This window comes from Lipotes vexillifer, unplaced genomic scaffold (assembly GCF_000442215.2).
Source record: "Lipotes vexillifer unplaced genomic scaffold, Lipotes_vexillifer_v1.1 scaffold1011, whole genome shotgun sequence".
Classification (NCBI taxonomy): domain Eukaryota; kingdom Metazoa; phylum Chordata; class Mammalia; order Artiodactyla; family Lipotidae; genus Lipotes; species Lipotes vexillifer.
The window spans coordinates 1,671,899-1,689,678 of NW_006787698.1; the positions used below are offsets into that span (position 1 = coordinate 1,671,899).

Sequence of the window (17,780 nt, forward strand, 5' to 3'; positions counted from 1 at the left end):
GCGCGCCCTTGCCACCCGGCCCCAGCCGCTCCGCGGCACGTGGGATCCTCCCGGACCGGGGCACGAACCCGCGTCCCCGGCATCGGCAGGCAGGCTCTCAACCACTGCGCCACCAGGGAAGCCCAAGGCTGTATTTTTAATGAGCACGTCATTTTGAAGGGACCTAAGAAGGTGTGGGGACAGGAGAAGGCCAGTCACCAGTGAAGGGGACGGTGGTCTCATTTATCAGCCACTGCACACCAGGAGCTGAGCGGGGACTGGGGAAACCCGTTCGCTCTCTTCACACCCTCCCATGGTGCCTGGGAAGGGTCCAAACCAAGGGCAAGCCAGCTGGAAGCAAAACATCTCCAAATGATCAAGAAATTTTTACTTGCTAAACCCCATATGCAGAGGCTGAAATCACACTGTTTTGGAAAAGCAAACTGGAGAAGTTTCTACATGATCTGCTTTGGCTCAAGAAAGTTTCCCAAACACTGCAGCATCACAACTTCACTGGGTGATGTTTGAGGGAAGATGACGAGGGAGCTCTAGACAACCTGGTATGAAATGGCAGAAAGCGAAAATGGAAATGACAGGCCTGCTTCAACAAACCATCTCCTCAGCAAAGGAGCACAGAATCGCTGTGGGACCGCTGCTGCCTGAAAACGCCACGAAATGCAGACGTCTCAGGAGCAAAGATGTGAATCACAGCTCTAACAGGCCAGCCTGTTCCTGGGCTGCCATGTTGATCTAATTCACGTGGAAGGGTTTGGCGGCGAAAACTGAGGCCTCAACCCTGGAGACCCTTCTACCAAAGCCATAGGCAGCGTGGGTCCACTTGCTACCTGGTCCAGGGTGCAACTTCAGCCAGAGGAGATGCTGCTGAGCAGAAACGGGCTCTGATGAAATGTCACGGGACTACCATGGGCCAGTGTGAACGCCCCCGCCTTTCGCTCTCAGAGGAAACACACTAGGAGGCCAGTGAGCCACGGCCACACAGGCGACTCGCTTAGGAGGAAGAGCAACCCTCCCAAGAGGAGACCATGGACCCACCGGCCTCGCTCGGCCCTCACTCACCGCCGCCTCTCTGTCTCTCGGATTTCCCGTTCCCGCTGCCTCTGGCGCTCTCGTTCCCTTTGCTCTTTGATTTTGTCAAAGGACAAGATGTCTCTCTTCTCTTTGCTTTCCGATTTGCGATCCTGACTCTTTGAGCTCTGTTTACCAAAATTGGTTTATTAATGTTAGGAAAATGCTGACAACAGATGCACGACGCAAGTAGGAGTATGCACATCTGGACTAGACTAAGATCCTTCAGTCCCACGTAGTTTACAGGGAGGCCCTAGCACAGGCTGCCTCACACCGCCATCTGAGTTACGCTGCTAGAGTCTTGCTTTCAAAGGGCATTAATGGAAGAGAAAAGGTGGGGTGAAACCTCAGCAGTTTTTCTGCAGCAGCAGAGCCAAGTGCTCTGCATTATCCAAAGCAAAACGAGGCTCCCCAGAGGCACAGGGCATGTGCACTCGATGCCCGCAGCGACCCCTTCGGTCACTGGGGAAGCTGTCGAAGCAGCTGTCTAGACAGACAGCTGGAGGAGGGGCTGCGTTTTTCACTTCTCAGCTATTGGCTCAGGCCTCAGGCAGGTGGCCTCAAAACAGAACAAACCAAAGGCACCTGAATGTAAAACAGCACTGCCAGTAAGGTAGAAAGTACCAGTGGGCAACTTCTATGCTCTTGCATTTCTGGGAGAAGGCAGGAAACACTGACAGCCAATACCCATTTCTGAGGCTCTCAAAGGCTGGGACTCCCAAACTGGCCACAAGCAGACTCTCCCAGGAAGTTTTTACATAGCTCAGAACCCAGGGCCTCCTGCAGACCCGCCACCTCAGAATCTCCAGGGAAGGGGGGCCTGGGAGACACTATTAAAAAGCTCCTCAGCTTATTTTCTTAATTCGCTCACTAAGGAGCAAAAACATCAATGAAAGACAAAGCAATCCAAAAGAAAGATAGGCAAAGGAGAACACAGAGGACATCCTCATTACAGGGACAGATCTGCAACTCAAAGCATCGCCATTACCCTCAAGATGGGCAGAGGTGAGAGTCTGTTCAGACACACTGCAGGCTGGAGTGAGGAAGGGCAGATGCCCTATGTTCCGAGGTACGGATGTGATCTTCTGGGGAGGCCAGCATGGCAGTGGAGGTGCCGAATCCGACTCCAAGTTCAAGCCTGGCCTCGGCCACTTCCTAGCGGCCCAGCACACGCTACACACTCAGTGAACCTAAGTATCCTCCATAACCTTTCTGAAAGGCACTCTGATAGTATCTATCACAGTGAACAACATCCTGGCGGCTTTGGACCAACACTGCCAAGAGGCGTGCACGCAAATGTTGCACTACAGCCATTTTCAATAGGGGATGTGGAAACAACCAAATGCCCGTCACCAGGGGACTAGTTAAAAATGATCAAGGTGCATCGGTAAGCTGAATGATACGAGCTTTACAAGGAAAAGGACACACACCACCACCTGGATGGATTTCAGGGACATCATGCCGAGGGAAAAGGCCAATCTCAAGGTCACGGTTGCATGATTCCATTTATACACTTCCTCACAACGACAACATGCTGGTGATGTTAAGACAGGTTAGAGGTTTCCCGGCGCTGGGGATGGGCCGGTGGGGTGGGTGTGACAATAAAGGGATACCAAGGAGGAGATCTTTGTGCTGATGGACTAGTTCTGCATCTGGACTGTGGTGATGGGACACAAATCTACACGGGTGACAAAATGTCCTAGCACTGTTCACACCCCCTGTGCCACCCTCCTAGCTCTGTGACTGTGCTACACAGTTACATGAGACGGAACCACTGGATGAAACCAGGTGACGGGCTCCTGGGCCTCAATTTCCTGTGCCTCTGTAATTATTTCAAATTTTAAAAACATTTTTTTACAAGTAGAAAAAGCAGAACTGTATGTCTCAATACACAAAGCTCTCCAAGACACCACATACAAAAGGTGTACAGCAGCAAGTTATGGGAAGACCATTTCCCCATGGTGTTTCAGAGTGTAGACACGTGTGCCACATGTGTAATGCCCTTTGAGGGGAGCCCATGCAGAGCACAGACTTCTGCTTCGCTTACCTTGTATCTTTCTATACTACGTGTATGTTCTAATCAGGCCTGCGTTATTAGTTACTTTTTTAACATCAGAGTTATTTGGGTGGTAAAATTATAGGCCTTTTTGGGTTTTCTTCTCTAGATTTCTCTGTATTTTATGATTTTCCTATAGCCCAGAGGAAAAACAGCATTAGGAACTGCTGCTTTATAGAACCCAAATGTTCATTTCAAAATTAAGTCTCAAGACCACAAAGTGTTCTTGGATGAATACTATTAGCTCTGCACTCACTAACACAGCATTACTCTCCTCATTAACCTTTTAGTTAGAACCTTCAGCTGGATGCAGAGGGTTTTGTTGCCCAGAGTAGAAGAAGCAAAATGGACAAGCAACTAGCTTGTCCAGCAGCACGGCCCACAGAAGCGATGGAGCTCATTCTCTGATAACATGGAAGACAGTTTTAGGGTGGACTCTACTTTTCTTTTTGGTTAATTTAATAGGAGACTAGAAAAACTAAAGAAAATAACGTACTATTAGATTAACCAGAGTAGAACCTGCCTTCCAACTTGACAAGCCCTGGGTCTTGCCCATTCCATCCAACTTGTGAATCAATTCTCCTTCTAGAAAACAGTATAACCTATAACCTAACAGGACCGGCAAAGGGTCAACACATTTATGGGGAGCAAACACAGTTAAGTATTGTTTTGAAATAAGTTTCAGAACCTAGTTCGTGCCTGTACATACACTCTAAATAGTTAATACGCCCTTTGAGCTCTTTCTCTTAACACTTCAAAGGTGAAACAAGGTTGTTCTTATACCGCAAATCAGAGTGGTTGTTAAACCACCGTCAGAACCAGCTGGACTTGAGAGGGCAGAAGCGATACTTACTCTCTCCTTTGACCTGCTTGTGGTTTTCACACTAATGACAGGCTCCCCTTTCGATTTATCCATCACGACTGTTCGTTCCATGCCTCTGCTTCCTTCAGGAGAAAACACAGCCACTTACGAAATCATGCTGACCCCCCCAGCTCCTGACCGCAGGCAGCAGCCCCACCAACCGGGGTCTCTGGACACGCCCTCCAATGACTGCTGATAAGCTCTGGAGACTCGGCGCCCCATCTCTCTCCCCTCTGTGATGTGAGGTCAGTGACGCCCACATGGCAACAGCAGGCCTGAGGTGGACGGGGCACCCCGACAGGCCTTTGCTCGTCTGGAATGAAGTGGTGTGATCCGTTCACACCTTACAGCATAAACGGGAATTAAACTGCATTCTGCAACGTGGGCACAAACACGTCCCACACTCGGGTCTCCTTCACCCCCACACTAAACCCCGGTGGCTCCAGGGATCATGCACTTCGACGTGCATTCCTCCCACACGTTCTGGAGAGTTCTGTAGAACCCAGGCCCCTGTGCTGAGTCACACACAGCCTGCCAGCTCAGAGGGCCCCGCCAGACAGGTGGGCTCTCATTCATCTACTGCAATAAAGGCTTCCAAACTGATTTTCCCCTCAGTGAAACGGTAAGCAGGCTCTAACCACCAGAACAATTACTGATTTACGGAGATTTACAATACTGAAGGAACATTTTAAAAACACGGTGCTCTTGAGACTGCTGGTAAATTACTCCAAACACTTGAGATGTAACTTGTAATGTGCCATATCAAATTCCAAGGTTCCAGATGGTTGGGTTGTTTCTGTTTTAAAGGGGGTGGAGGGCATGTGTGTGTGGGGGGGGGCGCACTGTTTTCACTTTTCCCCACAAAACTTTCTGTGGAGTCTCATGCAAACCTGAAGGTGCATTGCACAATAAACTTTTATAATGGGTATAGATGCTCTGAGGTTTTAGTTTTCTCTACATTTTTTTCTTTTTTTACTATATCTGGTTTTAACACAAATGCAGGAAAAACTCGATGACATACGTGCAGACCTGCATGGAATTAGTCACAGGAACCCGGACACCTCGCTCTTGCAAATCCCACATTCTATTCTACCGGAGACTTAGGAAAAGCCAACACCCAGGTCACTGAGCCACCAATAAACACAGATCCCGACCAGAAGAACGACAGATTTCTGGTGTTGTGGAGAAACCCCTTCTGGCCATTTCATCACCGGAGGCTGTCCTCTAAGAGCTTCCTGCACACAGAACAGCTCAGCAAAAGGCACCAAGCCTGCTGGGCCCTCACTCCATGCAACCCTCCTGCCGCCCTCGCCGCCTCTTCCCTTCTCGTGAACACTCCAGACTCTCATCACCTGATCTGGTGACTCGGGACCGACTGGCTGCTCCTGGTTTCAGCTCATCTTCATCTTTTTCTTCCTTTTTAATGTTTTCAGGTTTTCTTTCCTCCTTCTTCTCTTCCTTCTTAATTACAGTTCTGTTTAGAAACATGGTGATCACACTTGAGGTCCTGAGATTCTCACAGGAGTAGCTCACACTCAGACTTCCACACAAAGCAAACCCGCCTGCTGCCAGTTGGAGGGAAAAAATTATTTGAAAACTGTGGTAATGATAATACCCTCTTTAGATACAGCCCCTTCCCACTTCAGTTACCTGCCACATCTAAAAACATGCCGGATGAAACTACAGGCTCACGGGGTGTCTCCCCAGAATGCCAGATGTACCAGTGTGTAAACAGGCCCAGAAGCAGACAAGAGAAACACTCCAATTATACAGGAAAGCTTGTTAAAAACTAACTTCAAATGTTTCATCTTGTATGTGTAGAATATTACTTATAAGTTTTATAGGGAAACACTTTTTCCAAAAAGCAGAGTATAAAACAGAATGGAGGTACAGTACAAGGAGGGGCAGTGCCTGCTGCAGGAAGCCCTGGGCCCCCTCACCCGGACCACCCCCCCACCACACCTGGTAATTTCTGCACGCTTTGGGGGAGGCAAAATGGCACGTGAGGTGCCAGCAAATATGGAAATTGCTGGTGCCATTTCAACTGAAGGCAGCTTCATGCTAAGCAGTCAAACAAATCATTGCTGCCATTCAAATGTGTCTCCCACATTCCCTACTGCTGTTTGTCCCTGGCAGTTAAACTCCACACTTACAAAATGCCCATTGCGTGCCAGGGTCCAGGATGGGAAATCCAGGCCCTATGGGGTCCGCTAACAAGCACCACCTGCCCTCTTCCCACCACCCAGGCAGAGCTCGGGATGGCTGAGGAAACCTCTCCCACATGCCCCTCAGCTCACACTTCCTCCCTCCTAAACTTCCACAGCATGAAGCTTTAAAACTGTATTTATTTTGAGAAATATTCAATTTCAAAATGAAACAAAATAATAACTGATGGTGTCTATCAGAACTGAAAACTGTAAATGTTTGTAACATACTGCTTTCCCTTTACAACACAAAACACTCTAGACACAGCCACCCCTGTGACAGTCTCCATCCCTGTGACAGCCACCACCAGTGCCTTTACTGTCAATTGTGTGGCTCCACCTCTCCTGGCTTCACTCGCATATTCCTGTAATCACGACGCCCTACAGTGATGCTGCTCTAGATTTCTTAAGACTGACACAGTGAGATGGTCCTCGTGTGCTGCTTTACAATGCCTTTCACCGCATGGGCTGTGTGGACACACGCACAGATCTGGGTCCTTTCGACTGCTGCACCACAGCCCACTGTTATTTACCCGGTTCTCTTCTGACAGATTAGAGACTGCTTCCGCTCACTACCTGACTGCAAATAAACCCCAGGAACCATCTCTGACGTGCCTTTTCCACTGTTCCGGGGCAGAACCCTCTCCCTCCCAGTAGCCTTACAAAATGTCTTGAAAGGAGACCCTTCCTACTTGTTCTGGACTCACACAGCACCTCCTAGACACAAATAGACTTCTTGATAACACTAATTAAGTTAAAAACCAATTTCTTTCTTTCTTTTTTTTTTGCTGTGCCACGCAGCTTATAGGATCCTAATTCCCCAACCAGGGTTTGGACCTGGGCCCTCGGCAGTGAAAGCACAGAGTCCTAACCACTAGACTGCCAGGGAATTCCCTAAAAAGCAATTTCTAAAAAATATATATGTAGGAAAAAAAGACCAGAGGAATAGATACCAAAAGTGTCAGCCCTGGGTAGTGGGATTATGCTTGACATCTGTGTGTGCTTTCCAAATGGCAATTACATAAAAACTCATCCAAGACAAACAACCTCTTTAGGAAAAGCTTCTCTATGTCACTTAAGCTGACTACCAAACCTAGAAATTCTTAAAAACGAAAGGTCAGGGACATCCCCAGTGGCGCAGTGGTTAAGAATCCCCCTGCCAATGCAGGGGACACAGGTTCGAGCCCTGGTCCAAGAAGATCCCACATGCCGCGAAGCAAGTAAGCCCGTGCACCACAACTACTGAGCCTTGAGCTCTAGAGCCTGTGAGCCATAACCACTGAGCCCACGTGCCACAACTACTGAAGCCCGCACGCCTAGAGCCTGTGCTCCGCAATAAGAGAAGCCACCACAATGAGAAACCCACACACCACGACAAAGGGTAGCCCCCGCTCTCCGCAACTGGAGAAAGCCCACGCAGCAACGAAGACCCAATGCAGCCAAAAAAAAAAAAAACAAACCACATAAGGTCAAATGAGGGTGTTCACTGAAGAAGAGAATAAGATTAAAAACGAACTTTAAAATGATGAGCCTCCTACACAAACCACTTGAAAGCAGTTTGGTTTCATTTTAACCTCATCACCCAGTTAAGCAGCCCTGTGCTGGGGGTAGCAACCCCCTGCTCGCCTCAGGCCCGGTGCTGCTCCTTTCTGAGCTGTCTCTCCTTCCACACAGAGCACAGACCTCACAGCATCGTTCCAGGGGCTGCGGAAACCACACATGCTAACTAGTGACCTCCTTTCTTTCCCCATAAACATGTCTCACTTTTGTGATCAGAAAATCAACATATGAAATGCAACTCGAGGTGCTAAGAATACCAAGAACTCCCAATAGCTCCCCACGTTCCCCCAGTACAGGTTTTTAGCACTACCAACAGGATGTGTCTCTTTGGAGAAGTTGCCAATAAAATTACGATCTCACCCCTAAATACAAAAAAGCTAATCTGACATGCATTTCTCCTAGGTTTACAAATTCCAATTTGGCTACAACGAAGATGGATAAGTACATCTTTAAAAACCAAGTTTAGGGCTTCCCTGATGGCGCAGTGGTTGAGAGTCCGCTTGCCGATGCAGGGGACACGGGTTCATGTCCCGGTCTGGGAAGATCCCACATGCCGCGGAGCGGCTGGGCCCGTGAGCCATGGCCGCTGAGCCTGCGCGTCCAGAGCCTGTGCTCCGCAACGGGAGAGGCCACAACAGTGAGAGGCCGGCGTACCGCAGAAAACAAACACAAAAACAAACACCAAGTTTAACTTATGAATGTAATGCCCATAGTCATGTTTATTTAACTATAAATTTTCCCACGTTAAAAAAAAAAAAAAAAAACAGAAAAGCGGAATTACTGTGAGACTGACATTCTCAGCAAGATTCAATTTTTAGGGTGTGAGTAGACCTAGAAATGAAAATAACCTGTGCCGACAATACAAACTCAACATAAACTGCATTCTGAGAATAGCACCCTGTCAAGCCCGTCAACAAAGTCTACCTTCTCAAAAAAGATAAACCTACAATTTTGATAAAAGTATCAACAGGGAATGCTTGCTTTGAAAGATCTGTCCCTGTTTTCATCTTGATTAAAGATGCAAATCACCTCCTTTATAAAGGTAGTCTCTCAGACCTGTGGTTCCCAAACTATGGTGCCAAGGTACACCAGGATGGGTGAACTCACAACTGCCCTGGGATATTTTAAATTTCTGAGGGAAACAAAGAAATACTATCTGCCAGACAACACGTGAACTACTAGCTTGTGGTCACTTGTTTCGATATTAGATCAGGCTACATTCCTTTGGATGAAACTGTCTTTGCAAAGCTGGGCTTCTGCAGTTGCTGTGATAAAATACAAGAACTGCACAAGGATCAATGTGGACCAGGAAATGATTCCAAGGTTTGAGAGGCCATGCAAGAGCTCAGAATGTCAAGAATGAAGCAAAAATACAGCTGACCCTTGAAAAGCATGGGGATTGGGGTGCCGACTCTCCACAGTCGAAAATCCACATGTAACTTCATAATCGGCTCTCCCTATCTGCGGTTCCACACCTGCAGGTTCAACCAACTCTGCACCTGTAGTACTGTAGTATTTACTCCTGAAAAAACTGCCCATGTGAGTGGACCTGAGCAGTTCAAACCCGTGCTGTTCAAACATCTTTCAGTCTGTGTCATTTTTTCAACAGATTACTAACTTGCTTGTACATAAATACTAAGTGGCAGCAAGATGCCAAAAACCACCCAAGATTTAAATAAGGAGCTGGTGACCCTGTGGCTGCCACCTGCCCTCCTCTGAAGAGAAAGGTTTTAAAAAAGCCCTTTACTTTTCAACTCTGATCTCCACAGAATGATGTCTGTCAACATTAGACAATTTTTCCTTCTTCACTTCACATTCTTTTCTGTCAGACAGCTTTTTCCCAGCAGGTTCGTTTTTGGCCTAAAATACAACACAGACAGAAACAGGTTAGGGACCAGGTCTTCTGGCCTGTGAGCTCTGTGAGTTACAGCAGCAAGAACAGCCTCACCTTCTCAACAGAGATCATTCTTCCATGCAGCTCAGTTCTGTGGAGATGGCTGATACACTTTGTGGCCTCATCGGACGTTGACATGGTGACAAACCCGTAGCACCGGGCTCCGGGACTGCGGGCATTGGTCACCACTTTGGCTCCAACAACCTTTGTGAGAAAAGGGTACTCTTATTTTCTCATGCAAATAACCACACTACGTATCGAGAACTGCTAGCAGTTACCTGATCATCAGAATCATTTCCACTTGTTTTTACTGCTCTGGAAATTGTTCTTTGTAACAAGTTATTTAAGTGGTTCTAATAAATCCTGACCTATCAAAATACAATTGCTTCTAAGATTAGCCCTCACAGTGACAAAATACAAACAAGAAAAGCTAAAGACAGACTTCATTAACCACAACCTGTTAATTAATCAAAAGTCCTTCCCACTCAGACCTTTTTCTCCAATTCGACTGTTCCCATGGAAAGCTACGGGGATGCTGACTCAGAAATGCACCCCAATTCATGCAGGTCTGGGCTGAGAACAGCTCTGACGTGCAGAGAGGGCTTCCGCTTCCAGCCAGGACAGAGTACCAAGCAGTTACCCTCCTGCCGCCTGAAACTAAAAACCCGGAGGAAATGTGGGCAACAAGGGTTTTCAGACACTGGACAGCAGGCCGCATAGGATGGTGACCCCTGCAAGGGGGTAACGCCCGAGGGGTGTCTCCGATGACTGCCCTGGCACACCACCTAGAAGTTCCAGCCAGCAACAGGGAGGAGGGAGTGAAGGGCAGCATCCCTGAACAGACAGAGCTCAGAGTCAGAGGAGATGAAGGCAGCAAGCAATCAGAATACCAAGAATACCACAGAGGAGAGGGCTGCCCACAACCATGCACTTGTGTGAGGTGACCACCCAGGCTAGACAGACACCCACCAGTAACGGGCAGAGGGAACAATCCCCTGGGCTCACTCAGGACCATAAACGGTTCACTGTTACCGGAGTGACTCCACCAGCCAGAGTGGAAGAGCCTGTAATTCCTGGGGACATGAGGCTGAGTACTCAGAAGGGTCCAGCCTCAGGAGTGGACAAAGCTGGCCAGAGTTAAAGGCTGCCCTAGCCTGACTGGTGAAGCCTAACAACAAGCCTCAGAAGGAGCAAGTGACTGAACTGTGACCCAGCAAACGCGCAAAGACATTTATGGGAACACAGGAAGGACCAGCACCCAACAAGGTGAAAGTTATCACGTGGCATCAAAGACAACGAAGCTAGCTAGCCAAGGAGCAGGAAAACAGGGGTCTAGCACAGAAAAGGACAAAGTCACTAGAAATGTCACAATGACAAAACTAGTGAACAAGGAGGGCCGTATCCTGTACGTTCCAGAAGGCAGAGCAACAACTGAGCACGTCAGGTAAGCACGTGGAAGATGTTTAAAAATACCCAAACCGAATTTCTGAAAAAGACTACACCAGATGGACCTGAGGACAGATGTGACAAAAGAAAAAATTAGGGAACTTGAAGAGGTAGTAAGAAAAACCATTTGAAATGAAACCGAGAAAAAAGACAGAAAAAACAAAACGAACCAGAGCAACAGCAATATGTCCTCATGGGCACGGAGCACAGGAAAAAAACTTCGTCAATGAAACCAAAGCACAGCAGCAGCAAACTTAACCGGTGGTAAAGAGAAATCGTGAAGGCAGCCAGAGGAAGATAAGACGCACGGACACTAAGGAGCGAAGGTGAGAATGACAGCCAGCTGGTTGGAGAGGACGCAAGCGAGAAGGAGCAGAGTGGCTGTGCCACCTGGAGGAAAGCAGCCAACCTTGAATTCTATACCCAGCAAGACAAAGGCAAAGCAACAGCTTTCTCAGGCATGCATATGCCGTGAGAATTCACCGTCCACAATGCTGCACTACAAGACATGTTTAAGGAGGAAGGAAAACAATACCCGGGGAAGGTGGACAAACAAAAAGGACAAAAAGAGCACCCCAAAATGGTAAATACACTTGAGTAACTAAAAACCCACTTTTCTTTTAAAACAAAACAACTCACCAAAAAAAAGCCAATAATGCACTGTGTGCTTTATTAAATAGAAGTAAAACGTAAAATAACGTCACGAAGCCTGGAGGGGAAAATGGCAGTGCACTGCTGTAAGGCTCTCATACTACTTGGGAACTGGTATAAAGTCACTGGGAGATAGACTGTGATGAATCAAATAACACCTCGAGACAAATGAACCTGGAAATACAACATACCAAAATTTATGAGATGCAGCAAAAGCAATCTAAGGGCAAAGTTCACAGAAATAAATGCCTACATCAAGAAACAAGAAAAATCTCCAATAAACAACCCAACTTTACACCTCAAGGAACCAAAATAGAAACTAGTTACATAGACTAGATATAGCTAATAAGGCACAAATCATAGAAAAAACTATGCAATGCAAAATCAAGCAGATAAACAGGGACTTCCCTGGCAGTCCAGTGGTTAAGACTTCGCCTTCCAGGGACTCCCCTGCTGGCTCAGTGGTTAAGAATCCACCTGCCAATGCCGGGGACACAGATTTGATTGCTGGTCTGAGAAGATCCCACAAGCTGCGGAGCAACTAAGCCCGCGTGCTGCAACTGCGGAAGCCTGCGCACCTAGAGCCTGTGCTCTGGAACAAGAGAAGGCACCACAATAAGCCCACACACCACAATGAAGAGCAGCCCCCACTTGCCACAACTAGAGAAAAGCCCACGCGCAGCGACGAAAACCCAACACAGCCAAAAATAAATTTAAAAACATTTAAAAATTAAAAAAAAAAGACTTCACCTTCCAATTCGGGGGTGTGGGTTTGATCCCTGATCAGGGAGCTAAAATCCCACATGCCTCGCAGCCAAAAAACCAAAACATAAAACAGAAACAATACAGTAACAAATTCAATGAAAACTTTAAAAATGGTCCGTATCAAAAAGAAGAAAGCAGGGCTTCCCTGGTGGCGCAGTGCTTGAGAGTCCGCCTGCCGATGCAGGAGACGCGGGTTCGTGCCCCGTTTCGGGAGGATCCCACATGCCGCGGAGCGGCTGGGCCCGTGAGCCATGGCCACTGAGCCTGCGCGTCCGGAGCCTGTGCTCCGCAAATGGGAGAGGCCACAACAGTAAGAGGCCCGCATAACGCAAGGAAAAAAAAAAAAAAAAAAAGAAGAAAGCAAACAGGTACAAGGAATCCAAGAAGAAACAGGACAGATACAAAACACAGAGCAAGAGCACAGATTTAAACCCCACCATACCAGTGCTTCCGTTAAGCGTAAACGTTCCCAGAAGACATTCAAAGACGCGAGGGTTGGAATATACAAAAAGCCTGAGACACAGGAGCCATGGCTTCCGGCTGTGACCTCCTCTGAACTCAGTGGGTCAACGTGAAGAACAAGTGCTCTCCTCTCTCTGGACCTCAGTGTACCCGACTGTGAGATGGTGAGCGGGATACGTGCTCCCTAGGATCCCTGCAGACCTTGACATTTGCACTTCTGCCTGAAGAAAGCCCCAATCTGTCCAAAGCACCTCATGCAGGGCCAGAGCCTCTGCTGAGATGGATACAGATGTCAGTTCGCATATCAGAGATGAAGCTTTGCCTTCTTCCCTCTCCTCAATGAGAGGGCTGAGCTAATCATGGGGTCATTTGACCTTCCCATCAAACATTATCCTTACAAGGGCATCACTTCCAATGACAGATAAACCTAAGTGAGAGCAGATACCACAAAAAGCTCCCATGTTCCTGTCTGTGCCCTTTCCTTGCTTCCCGTCCCCTGCTATCAAGCTCCTCACAGAAGCCTTTGTCTGCTCATCCACTTCCAGAGCCTTGTCCAGCTGCGGGGCCTTCCTAGGTCCTGTTGCTCTGGTCCAGAGCTGAGCTCCGACGGCCAGGCAAACTAATCATGCAGCCCTTGGCCTAAATGCCACTTCCTCAGCGACGACTGCTGAACCTACTTCCCAAATCGAAATTAGGCCTTCCTACCACACACTGATGGCACACTGTAATCTTCAATATACTTATCATAACACATTGTTATGTATTTATTTCTTAAGCGATCTTCCACCAATGTAAGATCTATGATGTCAATGCCCTTGTAACTGTTTGCTTTGGCTTTACAATCAGTGCCTGATTCGAAATAAGTGAGTGAATAGGTTAGGGCTTAATAGTGTTCTACACCCTTTGGAATGCTTCTTCTGGGTCCTGTCTGCTCATTCCCTAACCCCTTCACTAACACTTAATTGGGGAACAAGGACCTGAGCAAAGGAATGACCTGGGCAGCCAGGATGACACAGATGCCAAACCTCTGCCTGGAATCCCTGCAACTTGCTGCCGCTGAGCGGTACCTCACCTACTTCTCTCCCGAGGGTCACTTCCCACAGGCCCCCAGCAGACAAGGGCAGTCGTTACGGCTTCTGATAGGACTATTTCATTACCTAGTTCCAAGACAACAGGATCATTCTTAAATGTTCCTCGGAAGGCTTCTGAACTGTATTACTTTCCTCCTGCTCCCGTGACCAATATATCAGTTGATATATTTAAAAAAAAATTTTTTTTTAAATTAATTTTATTTTTTTTTTATTTTTGGCCACGCGGCTTGTGGGATCTTAGTTCCCCAAACAGGGATCAAACCCATGCCCCCGGCAGTGAAAGCGGTGGAGTCCTAACCACTGGACTGCCAGGGAAGTCCCCAGTTGATTTATTTTTAAGCCACTGTCCTGTTCCAATTCTCAAACTATATACTTTAGATGGTAGAAGATACATGGAGACCAACTCTTCACTTACCGTTAAGGGAAAAAACCTCATCATGCCAGCTTCAAGTTTTGTATTGGCTAAAGATAGTTTGTTCAAGAGAAGTTGGAAGCAAAGCAGGGACATGTAGACTGTAGCTTTTACATACCTTCTCTGAGCAGCGTTCTATAAGCTGTCTACTCTCCTGTCATCCACTCTCAACCAGGAAACAAGGCTTACTACCCACCACTGGCTGGGTTCCCCACATTGGAGTTTTTGTTCTTGTTTGTTTTCCCCCAACCAGAAACAAGAACCAATATAATTAACAGCGAGTATGAAGTTTCTAAACTCTTAGATTATATTTTAATGCCAAATCAAGGCATGGTGACAGGAGGTCAAAGGGAGTGTACCTTTCCATATTTGCTGAAAAGGTTCTTCAGATCTGTCGCTCGAGTTGTGGAAGACAGTCCACTGACCCACAGATTCCTTCCAGAACTACTGCTGATTCGACCTGAAGCAGGAGGGAGGTGATTATGCTTTACCTCAAGGCATAACAGTAAGCTCGACCACTCCTCCTAAGATGTAGCCCTCTCTTAAACCCTGATTAAATCCAGTCTCGACTCCTCTTGAGTCAAGAATTTAATTACCGCCAACAAACTGGACAGAAGACGAAAAATCTGGATCACAGAAACTGAGTTTTCTTACTCGAGGAATAATCACGTCTTGTCAGTTACAAATTGAAATGGCTTCAATGATCAGCTCTCAACCAAGATAGCATTTCCTAAAATTCTATTTTTCCATAGGTGGACCTGTCCTGTAATAGGACTTTCACTATTCCATAAGCAATAACCACAACAAAGGCATAAAATACAGAAGCTCATCAACATTTAAAACTAGTCTCTCAAGATACCATTAGATGATTAATTCCAGTAATCCATAATAAAACCAACTACTGTATCCAAATTGTGGATACTTGCAGGCCCCTCCCTCCCAAAATAAGGGATCCGTAGATGGCTCCCTGCCATGTAAATCAAATCATACCTTTTTCATCTTTAATGATTGGCTTTATATCTTTTTCTTCCTTAAAAGAGCTGGAGACAAAAGTTAATGTTACTCGTACAGGAATAAAATAAAAGACAACTAAATCAAAGTATGATATGTGCTAAAACTGAATACCTACCAGAAAATTAGTCTGAAATAAAATTTTAACAGCACCTTTACAAGCTTATATTGGAAATCTGACCCCCCAAATACAATGGCAGATTCTTAAAAGTCAATTCGATTTAGCTGAAGATAACACTTAACAATTTAAGAGCACAACCAGAGCAGGTTGAGAAAAACAAAAGGAATTGAAATCACCCATTAAAAATACACAAAGAGAAATAAAACTTTAGAAGTAAACTACAATTGCATCAGTCTGGCTGGCCAATTGCAGAAACAACAGCTTATGTGTGTCATTAAACGACCAATGAAAAGGAGATAGCGTCTGGTCTAAAACTGAGAAAAAACAAACCTCATTTTCTGATCAGCGCCCTCACTGGCTGAGGACTCTTTAGGAGCCGGAGGGACTTCATTACAAGCTTCAAAAGCAAACTTCTTCACGTCTTCTTTGCTATCCCTGGGGTCTGGGCTTGAGGCTTCCGGGGGCGCTTCCGAGGCCTCCTCGCTACAGGCTTCCGTGTGCTCTGAGGCTTTACTACTCTGCTCAACTGGCTTCTCTAGCCCTACAGGCTCACAGTCCGTCCTCTCGCCATCGCCTGTCTGCTCCACGGGCTCCCTTTTCACTACCGCTAACAGGGTGTCTGCCTTGCTCGACTGAGCTTGTGCTGTTGACTCGCTGGCCAAATCTAAATCACCCTCCTCCGGATGGGCGCTGTCAAAAAGGTCCTCTTCCTCCGCAAGCTTTCTGTCTGGCCCCACGCTACTTGTTTCCTGTGCAAATGGCTGCTCCAGCTCGGAACCTTCTTCTTTTACTGGCTCAGATTTACAAGTTTCCCCCAAAATGTCGAGTATTTTCTCATTTTCTACGGATTTAACAGGAATAGAATGGCACAAGGTTTAATTACCAGGGAAATAAAGCAATCACAAATGTGGAACTGGCACGGCTGCCACACTAACACGAAGAGAACTGCTAGCTACACAGAGATTGGAAAACCCGCGGGTACACAAAGTTACACTGGTTACACTACCTGCGCTCCAACCGCCTGCGAGAGCAAGCCTCTACGCTACATGGAAGAGAAAAGGCCCCACAGGTTTAAACACCTACAACCGCGTGGCTGCTTCTCGACAGTCTTCATGCTTCTGTTCAAGTCTGGGTCTTTGACTTATTTTTCCAATGTCCAAGGTGTTCAATCGAACGCAATCACCATTCAAGGACAGCTCAATTTCCAAATTTCTTTGAAATTCTTTGAACGGAACAGTCCAACAGGAAAACCAGAAACTTCCGCCGGCAGGAGATAAACGCAGTCCAGAAGGGGAACAACACGTTGGAAATTTTCATGAAGAAAACTGTTTCCTCTTCTGGAATCCAGTCACTTCTCAGGCTATAAGTGCCCTGACCACCGCTTTATCCTGCCTTAACTGCATAAATCAAAATGACTGCAGCAAATATCACAAGATCTGTTTCATGTGTAGAAACACATGGAAGAATCGTGGGGTTGGGGGGAATTACTTAAATGCCACTGTACGTGGTTAGAGAGATGAAAGTAATCACTACATCTCACCAAATGTATTTGACCTCCAGAAACCAGAACGGTACTTCCACAGATCTGGTGATATGAATGGGTTTCCAATCTCTGATCCTTGTACGATCTGGATTGTCCACCATTAAAATAATTTACAACATCATAAATAACTTAAAATATATAGATAGCTTAAAAAATACAGTGGGAAAACTTTCAAACCATAACTGTTGTGTCTCTCTTATCAGTACCTGGCTCCAATAGAGGTTCTTCAATATCCTATTGAAAAGGAAAGACAAAGAAAATCCACAAAGCACTTTAAAAATCGGACAGATGCCCCTAGCAGATACAACTTTCAATCAAGTATGAATGAATGCTTGTTCCAAACAAGTTTCTCCACTCAAAACAAAGTATTCCATTCTACAATAATTCAATGACAAGTTCACTGTATTGGTTTCTCCCCAGCAAAAGCAGACAAGTAGCAATAATATTAGCCCGTCCCATTCCCCCCTTGGAGTTGGGCTCTGCAGCTGGCAACGACTCCCACGGTCCAGGCAGAGGTCACACACATGGCCACTGCTTTACACATCACACCGGATTTGAAAAAAATATATTTCTCCCAACGCAGAACTGCTCTTTATAACCGAAATGTGTCAACGAAAGACTTTCTCCACCCTGCTGA

The 17,780-nt window shown here is 46.6% G+C and overlaps 1 protein-coding gene across 1 annotated transcript in view; it reads right to left on the minus strand.

The window, feature by feature from the left end:
- Positions 1-17,780, minus strand: part of SAFB2 (scaffold attachment factor B2) — a 34,612-nt gene that overhangs the window by 7,892 nt on the left and 8,940 nt on the right. The window contains exons 6-14 of the mRNA XM_007460543.1: positions 17,350-17,377; positions 15,931-16,441; positions 15,459-15,508; positions 14,828-14,928; positions 9,696-9,845; positions 9,495-9,607; positions 5,336-5,457; positions 3,975-4,066; positions 1,057-1,193 (exon numbers count right to left, since the gene is read on the minus strand). Of these exons, the coding sequence (XP_007460605.1) occupies positions 1,057-1,193; positions 3,975-4,066; positions 5,336-5,457; positions 9,495-9,607; positions 9,696-9,845; positions 14,828-14,928; positions 15,459-15,508; positions 15,931-16,441; positions 17,350-17,377 (1,304 nt within the window). The remainder of the gene's footprint in view (positions 1-1,056; positions 1,194-3,974; positions 4,067-5,335; positions 5,458-9,494; positions 9,608-9,695; positions 9,846-14,827; positions 14,929-15,458; positions 15,509-15,930; positions 16,442-17,349; positions 17,378-17,780) is intronic.